Source organism: Culex quinquefasciatus, chromosome 2, assembly GCF_015732765.1.
Source record: "Culex quinquefasciatus strain JHB chromosome 2, VPISU_Cqui_1.0_pri_paternal, whole genome shotgun sequence".
Lineage (NCBI taxonomy): Eukaryota > Metazoa > Arthropoda > Insecta > Diptera > Culicidae > Culex > Culex quinquefasciatus.
In genome coordinates this window covers 116,369,902-116,381,026 of record NC_051862.1, presented here as the reverse complement: position 1 = coordinate 116,381,026, position 11,125 = coordinate 116,369,902, and the positions used below count along the sequence as shown (strand labels likewise).

Below are 11,125 nucleotides of genomic sequence, written 5' to 3'. Positions count from 1 at the left end.
GAGAATGGTTCGTCGCTGGCAAAAAAAAACAAGTCACCGATTTTAAATTGTAAAATGCTAATGATCCACATCAAAATGTGTGTTTTGAGTTGGTAAAACTTGCAGAGAACAATCCCGAATTAAAAATTCCGAGATAAAATCCTGGAGTATAACAGAATTTCTTGATTTTTTTTTTACAGGTCTCGTTAAGTTATCGATTCTATTTCAAATAAAAGAAATACAAATCTTAGAGGCTTGCCTTAAAGGTAAAATACAGTATGTAAAAAAGAGCACAATACACGTTTTGTGATGGGAAGTGTGAAAGTTTGACAAAAATCTACTCATGCCAAACATTTTGCCACAAAAAGCTCATGAAAAGATGATTTTTATAAAAATGTCTATAACAAATATTTAAAATAAAAATGCAACGGGTCAAAAATAGTATGTACACTAGGGCAACAGTAAAAAAATCGACATTAGGGATACCTGCAGACTCAATTCCTTAGGAAAAATAAGTAACTTCCAAAATTAGCAAAAATCACTTCAGAATTTAACCGCGCAAAATTTTCTATGTTCGAGATTATTATATTGTAGGAAATTCAACAAAAATGATCCTAGTAGTTCCTGATTTTTGGTGATTTTAACCTCAGTGAGAAAAGACTATAACATCACTCGAAAAATGAACTACTCAATTTGATATTCTAGACCCACCTTCATGCCGACGTCATCGCGCTATCATGTCGTACCCGCCATTTTGACGTTCCGAGAAAAACGCGTTTTAATGTTTGACCTTGAATAAACAAAAACGAAAGCACGCAATGTAAACAATAACAAACACGTTTTGTTTGGCTGACCATTCTGTGCATTGTCCCGAAGTTTGGTAGAATTTGGTTGCTGCAGTTCTGAGTAATAATTACAAATGTTTACGGTAGTCTAACTTGTACGTGCGTCAAACGCGTTCTGACCTGAAATCCCTTTGGCCACTTGTCGCACTTACATTAATTTTCATGGAGTGACAAGATAGCACGACAAGATTAAAACTACTTTCATATGTAAAGTGACAAAAAAGCACGGAGTTTTTTCGGATTTCGTTGAATATCTCAGGATTGAAATCGAATTTTGGGGATCTGTGAAGGTCAAAATGTGAGGCATAATGGCGTTCTAAACTCAATTTGGCCCAAAATGCTCGTACGACAAGTTAGCACGACGGCGACGATGTATACATATCGACTTATACACTTTTTTGAGGCTGAATCACAGATATTTAGTTGAAAACGTTGTTCGGAGCTTTCATCGTTGGATGGACAACCCAGAGTTATATCAACTTGCAGCATGAGCATGAGCACGAGCATGGTTGACTGCCAATGAGCTGCTACTCCGTTATTGACAGATCAGCTGAAGTTAAACAATGAGTCAAAAATGATCAGTGGGAGCCAACCATCCGTTCACTGTTTAACCTCTGAAGATCTCTACTTTATTAGTCAATACCGACGCCCTCCCAAGAAGCCTGCAGTTCAACGAAAGGGAGGAATGTTAGTCCGATAGTTGAAGTTGCAGACTCATCAAGCACATAGTTTTTCGCTATATAATTGTTGATACCGCATGAGACAATTGAATCCACAGCATCTCCTCCAAGCATCACGTGATTAATATTTTTTGGGTTAGTAGGATAAGGTATTGGCTTTTCGATGCCTCCCGAGCTACGATGCTATGGGGAGGACTTTCATAACAGACCCATCGGCGAGCCCTCCAAGCAACGATGCTGTGTGAAGGCCTTTCTGGTTAACACACAAAATCACTCACACGCAGTTATTTTGTTCCGCTATTATCTCGACGATCCAAATTGTCAGCGCGTCTTTCGATCATGTTATAGAAATGGCTTTTTCATCGTAAAAAAATAAAACCTTACGCCGTATTTTCCGATCAACGTTGATATGAAAAGGGCTTTGAAAATCTCAAAACAATTAATTAAGATTACACAACCATATAAAACACAAATTAATCAACGAAAATGATGCTCAATACACAAAGAATTCAGTAAGGCAAGTGCGTCGCCTCGTCGTAGCACACAATTCACAACAAAAAAAGCGAAACAAATGGCACGCAAAACAAATCCCTTTTTACTCGGAATATTTTTATGACCACGCACTCCCTTTGTCAATTATGCACTCTGAACACGATCACGAATACAGCACAAAAAGAGCACCACAAAAATCCATCATCCCGGCACTGCTGCTAGCACAATGCTCATAATCCAGAGTTATATCAACTTGTATACTAATTTCTATACCGTTTTTTTACTAGTTTTTAAAAGTATTTGATATGGATTTTTTTAATGAAATCATCTTTTCATAAGCTTTTTGATGCAAATGGTCACACAAAAGATCCAAATAATGTCCATGCGTATCATTTTCTCTTTTAACTCTTTGGAAACCAAATGCGCAGAAAACTTTTATTTTATTTTTGGTATGGAAACAACTTAGCCCAACTAAGATGTACATTGATATAATTTAAGTAACTTGAGACTGGGTGGCCTGACTTCGAGGCAAACTTATGGAAAATTGGACGAGCTTTCTGGTAAAAATATTTACGAGACTGAAAAACCAAGTCTGTCATATAGAAATTGCCAAAAACCCCGTTTTTTTCAACATTTTTATTTTTAAAACCGCTGCACAGTGGGCGAAATGGAACCCAAAATCGGACTTAATTGAACGCGGCTGGTTTCCTGGTATGAATAATAGTGTTTCTTATGTAAAAAAATCCGGGAAATCGATTGGTGATGGTTTCATCCACCGCACGAAACGGCAAAGGGTCCATTTTGCCCCAATTCCCAATTTTTTCACATTTTTTCTTGAAAATCGGTCTGTCTTTAGAGCGGAGGCTTTATGCGGCCTTCCAAAATGCACTTAACTTATGTGAAAATGTCTCAGGAATCCAGTAAAAATAACCACTTGCACCGCAAAAATCATCTAGGGTCCATTTAACCCCCATTCCGCTATAAAAGAATTTTTGGCCGTTTTCAAATGTTAGGTCAGATTTTAAAATTCTGAAAATATTTTTATCGTAAAGATCAGACAATTTTACATAGGAATGACGATTTGCACTTGATAGTATGACACATTTATGTTGATAAAAATAAAATGTATGTGAAAGGCAGTTTATTCTGCGTTTGGGAAAATTGGCCCAAAAGTGATTCTTCAATCATTTTATTTAGTTTAATTTCTATATCAACATAAATATGTCAAACTTTCAAGTGCAAATCGTCATTCTTATGTAAAATTGTCTGATCTTTACGATAAAAATATTTTCAGAATTTTAGAATCTGACCTAACATTTGAAAACGGCCAAAAATGCTTTATAGCGGAATGGGGGTTAAATGGACCCTAGATGATTTTTGCGGTGCAAGTGGTTATTTTTACTGGATTCCTGAGACATTTTCACATATGTTAAGTGCATTTTGGAAGGCCGCATAAAGCCTCCGCTCTAAATACAGACCGATTTTCAAGAAAAATTGTTTAAAAATGGGGAATTGGGGCAAAATGGACCCTTTGCCGTTTCGTGCGGTGGATGAAACCATCACCAATCGATTCCCCGGATTTTTTTACATTAGCAACAGTATTATTCATACCAGGGAACCAGCCGCGTTCAATTAAGTCCGATTTTGGGTTCCATTTCGCCCACTGTGCGCTGTATCTTCCCAAGGATTGGACATAAGACAATGGTCAATATGGAGAATTTTATGTAAAATTGTCTGGAAAATCGATCCCCACTACCAGTTTTTTAAATTTTGACGTTTAGACCACTTTTCAAACAAACAGTTTTAGTAAATGATTTTTGTATTTTTTTTAGGAGAGACATCCTACATTTTTTGTCAGTCTTTTGATAACATTTTAGGCTATTTCCTCAAAAAATTTTAACGAAAAAAAATCGTGACATCACCTTTAAATTTAAGTTTTAGACTAAAAAATCAAAAAAAATCATAGATGTGGCGTGTATTTTTGTTTCAGTGTATTTTTTTCAGAAAGCCCGTCCAATTTCCTACAAATTTGTCTTTGGCCACTTTTTGATACGACGCAACGGCATCGAGATACAGAAATTTTTAAATTACAAAATACAAAAATATTTAAATACCTTACGCCCTTCTCAAATGTTATTTTCGAGTGCTATTGGCTCCATATACACAAAAATGGCTTATAAAGGCCCAGGATAACATGTCTACAAAGTTTCATAGAAATCGGAGAGGGTCGGGTACAAAAGTACCAGAATAAAATCCTGATTTGAGCTGGAATTGCTCCAATAAAGAAATGATAAGAATTAATTTCAAACAGAAAGAATGTTTTAATTTGAACAAAAACATAAAAAAACTAAAGCTTAATTATAATAATACTAATAATATGAACTAATATTTCTAATTAAATTTTTGTTTTCAAACATGTGAAAATTTTATGATTTGATTTTCTTTCTATTTTTAATTATAGACTCTCAACTTATTTATTTAATATTACATGAACAGCCCCATGGGCCAGTCACAGAACTATTTTGAAATGCCTTCGCGGGTCGAGAGTTGGGCAGGCCTTATGTAGAGCATAACTAATAAAACGGTTATCTATTTCCATTTCGCTGGTACACTGTCCTCTAATGCTGAGTCTCGCTGTCAGTTTAGTTGGAAATTATGCAATTGATTCTCCAAACTCAAACAACGATAGGTCAGATAAAAGATAAATAGTTTTGATGTGAGTTTCGGCAAAAATAAAGTACTTAAATTTAACTTAAGTCTTAGTTACTTGACACATAGTATCCAGCATTTAGACTCGATGTCTGCCTGTGTGGATCAACCGGACCGCGCACTGGACTCATAATCCAGAGGTAGCCGGTTCGAATCCCGAGGTGGACGCAAAATAGTCTAACTGTAAATATAGGTATTTGGTGCCCTCTCCCCGTGCCATACCTTCACACTTAGGAGACCTGTGAGGCGGAGCCGTGTCGCAAAAATAACGATACACGCCCTTGGATCCGTTGACGAAGCCGCAAGGCTTAATAAAGCTACATTATAAGGTGTTAACGTCGATTCCGTTTTTAAGAATCGTTTGGAAGGTAGTTCGATTACATTCGATTACATGCACATACATTTGCTCAGTTTTTGATTCTGACTCGAAGGGCTTTATTTTTAATGCCAATTTATAGCCTACTCTCAGTTAAGATGGCAAAACGCATTTCAAAACGCTTTTTCAATTGTAAAAAAAAACTCTTTTATCTCCACGTTCCACGGCCATTGTCAATTCTTACAAAATTCACATGTGATAACGCTCTAAACAGGTGCAACAGACAAACCAGTGCAATCTTATCAAGACAATCCCGAGTGTGAGTAGCTATCGCACTTATCAGCGAATTTGGAGCTAATTCATTAATTCGTTTTCGCGAATATTACATGCTTAAGTTTACGAAAGACTGTAGCAGTTCCTACATAATCGCCTAGCTGTTAACAAGTTTAATTCACAATAATGTTTGTTTGTATATTACCAAGTGTTATTTCGGTCTTGTTAACGATTTGGTTAGTTCGATTGATTTTCAAACATGAATCAGATCCAATCTTCGAAATTTATCGCAAGCCGGGAAAACTTTATTGCTTCAAGTATATGCTGATGTTGGCGTTATTATTCTTACGAAAGGTTTGTTGTTTATCACTCAATAAAAAAAGTTAGATGACAAATTAATAAACAGTTATGATACTTATTACATTACATTACAGGCAAAGTCAAAGAAAAATCATGACCTGCAAAGTGAAAGTGAAATACACAAAGCTATTGAGAAACCTCAACCGCTATCAAAAAGCATTCATGTAAGTTTACTTTATTATCAACAGCCAAGTAGCCTTGTCGTAGCGCTTCGGTCACGTAATCGGTAGATCGGGAGCCTAAACCCCGGCTCGGACCAACACAAATGGTAATTGTTTCCCTTCTGGATTCGGTTGCTTAGTAAAAGAAAGGTGGTTTATCGACCAAAATGGACCTTATCTCGACACCTTAGTAAGACGACCTGTAGAATGATAACATTAACATTAAAACAAATGCCAGTCCTGAAACTTTTTTTACAATAGCTAAGCTAAACAATGAGTTCACATTTATTTCAGGCTATTGATGCAGTTTACTTCAATGGTTCCAACTCGAAAATGTCTTGGTTAGTGTGTGGTACTGCTAGAAGACCAAATAAACTCGTAAACGGATTTCTCTACCTGAAAATACAAGAATTCAGTGACAAACTGTTGGTATCTCCTAGACTACCAGATACATGCATGAGACAAACAGATTTCGAAGTAGGATCATATTCGGTAGAAGGTTTGAAAATAACTCCATTAAAACCCATGCAACAATGGAGAGTGGAATACGATGGCGCAATGCGATTCGAGAACGATTATTCTCATAACATGGAGGTTAAACTGCAAGCAACGTGGACAACTGCTCTTCCATACTTTAACTTTGCTTCGGATATGGATCCAAGACCTACAGCTCGTGCTATGGCAAAAGAAAAGTGGAGTCGTGATCACTTTCGAAATTTGAAAAAGTAACATTTTGCCCATTGTAAAATTGGATAAAATCTCACAATTAGTTTCATGTTTACATAGGTATCATCAAACTCATTATGAACATTTCGGAACTCTTAACGGTATAGTACTCATTAATGGAATCGAGTTTCCTCTTAGTTTGGACTGCATGAGGGATCACAGTTTTGGTAAATCCAAATTTAATGCAGACTGTGACTACTTTTCCCCTGTTTTAACTCTTTTTCCTTAAAATGCATGTGAAGGCGAACAGCGGAACTGGAAAAACTTTCATCGCTATGTGATGCACTTTGTTCACTTAGAGAATGGAGACTGCATTACTGTAGGAGTTATATGTATGCCAGTTACATTTTCAAGGTACTGCGCCGCAGGTTGAAAATTAAATTCGATTTATTAATCTTTTTAAATTCTAGTTTGGAGGTCGGTTTTGTTTCAATATCTCACGAAAAGTGCAACTACGCCGTAACAAATGTGGAATTTGACTTGTACCAATTTGGAGAGAATGGAAAACCTCCTGTGGATTACGCATTCAATTTTTACACAGGTAAAAACATAAGTATACATAATGAAAACATAAATGTATGCGCGAATGCGTACTATAAAAACACTCAAAATCAGGACCAACTCGGATCTTCTTTCACCCTTCGACAAAGTTGTAGGGAATTGAATTGTTTTTTTTATTGAAAGCTGGTGTAATCTTAAGGTCGTACAAGGAGTCTTTAACTTTTCGGGCAATTACTGTCAATGATGGTTCTGAATTCATGGTCCACAAATAGTAAATTGAAATGAAAAAAATAATCACTATTTGTAGAACGCTTCTACAAACAACACAAAGAAACCCTTTTTTGATTGATACATTCTGAATCAAGATTGAATGTTTTTCTATAACAAAGAATGGCCGATTGGGAATGATGCCGTTCAGAGCCTTAAGTTTTTCCCAATGTGCATAACATATCGCTATTAATGATAAATCTTCGATTAATGATGAAATTTTTAACTTTTATGACAGGCTAAAACTTTCACACCAAAATTTAATTTATGGGAAAATATTTCTTAATATGTTCAGGATTATTTATGTGGAAAAAATGCATTTTGATAGAAACAAATATGTTCGAATCTGTAACCTATGGTATTTGCATCCCAAGATTAGTGCGATCGTTTGTTCCGCGGCGAGTTACGGAGGGAGCACTTGAGAAGGCTTGCGGGCAGAACGACCTACTAGCGTAGCTGTCCAGCCCCTACGGACGCTACCAACGCTGCACCGCTAGTTGCGCTAGTCACCGCTAGGAGCGCACGAGATCATCGCAAACGCCCGCCTTGGGTAGCGGCGATGATCAGGACGATGGGACGATGGGACGAAGGAGTCCAGAAGGAGGAGGTTGAGGATCGCTGGGAAAACCCCGCCATTGCAACGGTCACTTTGCCTGGTATTTTGTAGAAGAACGGTCGATACCCGTAATATCACCGTTTCAAAAGTGAAGTTTCGGAAGTGAAGTGGAAGCAGATCCGTTAGACGCCATTCCGGAGGAAAGCTGTCCGACGATCGGAGATCCGGACGCAAGCAGGAGGAGCCTGCGTTGATTTGTGGACATCCAGGTAAATGTCGTTGCTTCCCCGATCTATCGCCGTCCAACCTCCCTCCGCCATCGCTAATTTCCGTCCCCATTGTGCCCACAGAACCCCTCGGTGTTCGTACGCTTCGCGTACAGGCCGGCACAGACGCATCCGTCCGCCGTAAGCCACCCGACACCCGCGGTATTCCCCGCGCGGTACCCAGTACCGCCGAGCACGATCGCTCACGCACGAGGATCGCCCGCGACACCGTTCCGGTGTGGGAACCGCCCTCGCGACGCCGCCATTTTGGTCTTCTGACCAACCGTCGCGAGATAAGACGCCAGCCTCGCCAGCCGTTACACCAACCGACGCCGGAAACCAGGCAGACCGGTGGATTCGTCCGCCGTAGTCCCAGAGTCCGTCAACATACTCGGGAGCGTCGAGGCAGGTGGCGCAGAAGAGGGTCGAGTACGAGAACAGTATCTGACCGCCCATAGTGGTCGCTGAACATGAGAGGAAGACGTGTCCCGCCCCGGTTGACCGAGTCCCGGAGGCACGGAGAAAAAAGAGTTCCCAAAATCGTGAACACCCGTTCATGAAATTGGGAACCACGAACAAAGTGTTCAAATTCCATGGTACGTTTTTGAAAATCGTACCATGGCATTTGAACACTTTATTCGTGGTTCCCAATTTCATGAACGGGTGTTCACGATTTTGGGAACTCTTTTTTCTCCGTGGGTCGGTGGAGGCGTGTAGCCGTTGTTCCAGGAACGCGAGCTGAGAGTGGAGAGAAAGCGGAAGCAGCAGTTCCGGAAAGGGCCCGAAGAAGAAGGAAGAAGGACGTGTGAGGTAGGATTAGATAGTAAGGAAGTGGGGGATCGAGGAACGAAGAACGCGCAGCTTGAGTCTGCTGAATAAAACACGAGTTTCCGGAATAAAGTGGGTTTGTTTTGTCCGTTGGTCCAATCGAGTGTTTCCCTTTCCGATTCCGGATTAACATGCCGACCCTGAGGCAAAGAGGGGGGTCTCACTAATCCTGGGGTAGCCCACCATTAGTTACAAATCTATACTCTCAATTTGAACTTTCTAGGTCTTAAAAATAAGTTTTGAAAAATCCTCCAAGTTTTCCGTGGTAATATAGCTTAGTTAAAGTTCATGGCGCTTTTGAGAAGCTATAATCAAACATCAAAGTGTTGATGAGTTTACACTGTATAACAGATTGCATTAGATACATGATATCTTTTTACTAACAGTAATTATTTCGTAGGTAATAAACGATACTCTGTAAAAGTAATCGCTGTAGCCTGTCCAGAATTCTACATCGGCGAGGAAAGTGAGTGCCGCATAGTAGAACAGCATTGCAGATTCGAGGTGAACGGGCTCACAGGATGGGGAGCAGCTGAATGGCAATATAGACATTTAGATGGCCTTCCAGTGCCCATGGAAAATAAGTGATGAACCAGAAACAAATTCTTTCATTAAAAAATAATTTGTTTGACACGAGACTCCTACACAAAATTGGAAAAACGAGGAACCAACAATTTAATGAACTGCAAAGTAATACTCCTGGAAAAATACTACGTAATACGTCGATGGCGCTTTCATGAGTCATAAAAAAATATAAAAAATAAACAAGTGCATTTCAGGACCTTAAAAACTCCGCGGCTCATGGTCAGGTCATGTCCCATTAGTTGGTCACCCCATTTGCAATTTCCAAATCTTATATGCTAATTTTTAAGCCACCCCATTTCCAATTTCTAAATCTTATTTCCTCATAAAAAATATACCATACACTGAAAATACGCCACACTTTTTATTCAAGTGTCCAAACACTTGAAAGATTGAATAAAGCCACATTATAGATCTAATTGGTTTGTGTTTCAACATCAATAAAAACCACTTTAAAATGCAACTGTTTGGGCGATTGACTTTTTGGTATTTTTTGACACGTTATTGTCATTCGGGTGACCCAAGCTTTTCAATTGTTTTGCTCATGAATTTGTCCCACTGTCTTAAATTATTCAAAGTTATGAGGAAAACGCATGAAATTGATCTAAGGATCTACACAAAAGAAGCTCTGTTCAAAGTCAACGTGATTTTCCACTTGAATTTAATGTGTTTCACTGATTGATTTTAGCCCGTTTTCAACTGACAGGCCGGCGCAGTGGTAGCGTACTATTATTTTCAACAGTGTTTAAAATTCAAGTGTTTGGGTATTGAAATTATTTCATGGAAAATCACCGAAATTTCAAGTGTTTTGCGATTGATATTTGAGTGCTCTGTACTGCAGGGTCAGATCATGTGCGAAACACTTCGATGCGCTGTGGAAGTTTTGCTCATTTTAGTGGTTTTTATTGATATTGAAACACAAACCAATTAGATCTATGATGTGGCTTTATTCAATCTGTAAAGTGTTTGGACACTTGAGTAAAAAGTGTGGCTTATTTTCAGTGTACCAAAATGTTTGTTCACATTTTGTACTTAGGCGTGCACGGTTACACGAGAACGACGAAATGAAAGAAATTATGCAGTCGAATTAAAAGTTAAAACATTTAAATCAGTTAGCAATGATATTTTCAAAAACTGTAGCAGTAAAAGTTTTCATATTCAAAGCAAGATAAAAACTTTTAATGTAGCAAATTTTGACCACTTTTTTTATTTCAACAGTAAGTTACTTTTGCCATTACAGTAATATTTTGTTTGAGTAGATTTGTGATATTATTGCTCACAACGATAAAGTTTATTTTTCTGAGTACAATGACCCTTTGAACAACCGCGAAGGATTTCAGATGGAATTTTAATTCAGTTTATATAAATAAACATCGCAGGCTCTTCTTGACAGAAAAGGTCCTACTTGACAGCTCGTTCCAAGGAAACCATAGTTGATCCATCGAAAAAAAATTGTTTTGTCAATTGGGTACTAAAGCCCTATGTCAATTTTTATGTCCAACGGTAAAAAATACGATTAAAAACCATTTCTGATCACTATTTTTCATTTTAATGCAAAATTTTTTTTGACAAGACAACATTTTT

The 11,125-nt window shown here is 38.2% G+C and overlaps 1 protein-coding gene across 1 annotated transcript; it reads left to right on the top strand.

Moving 5' to 3' along the window:
- Positions 1-5,371: 5,371 nt before the first annotated feature.
- Positions 5,372-9,960, top strand: LOC6051478. The gene is made up of 7 exons (XM_038257224.1): positions 5,372-5,648; positions 5,729-5,818; positions 6,110-6,540; positions 6,602-6,708; positions 6,784-6,895; positions 6,952-7,082; positions 9,360-9,960. The coding sequence occupies exons 1-7, from the start codon at positions 5,481-5,483 to the stop codon at positions 9,545-9,547; spliced, it is 1,227 nt and encodes a 408-aa protein (XP_038113152.1). The 5' UTR covers positions 5,372-5,480; the 3' UTR covers positions 9,548-9,960.
- Positions 9,961-11,125: the final 1,165 nt, after the last annotated feature.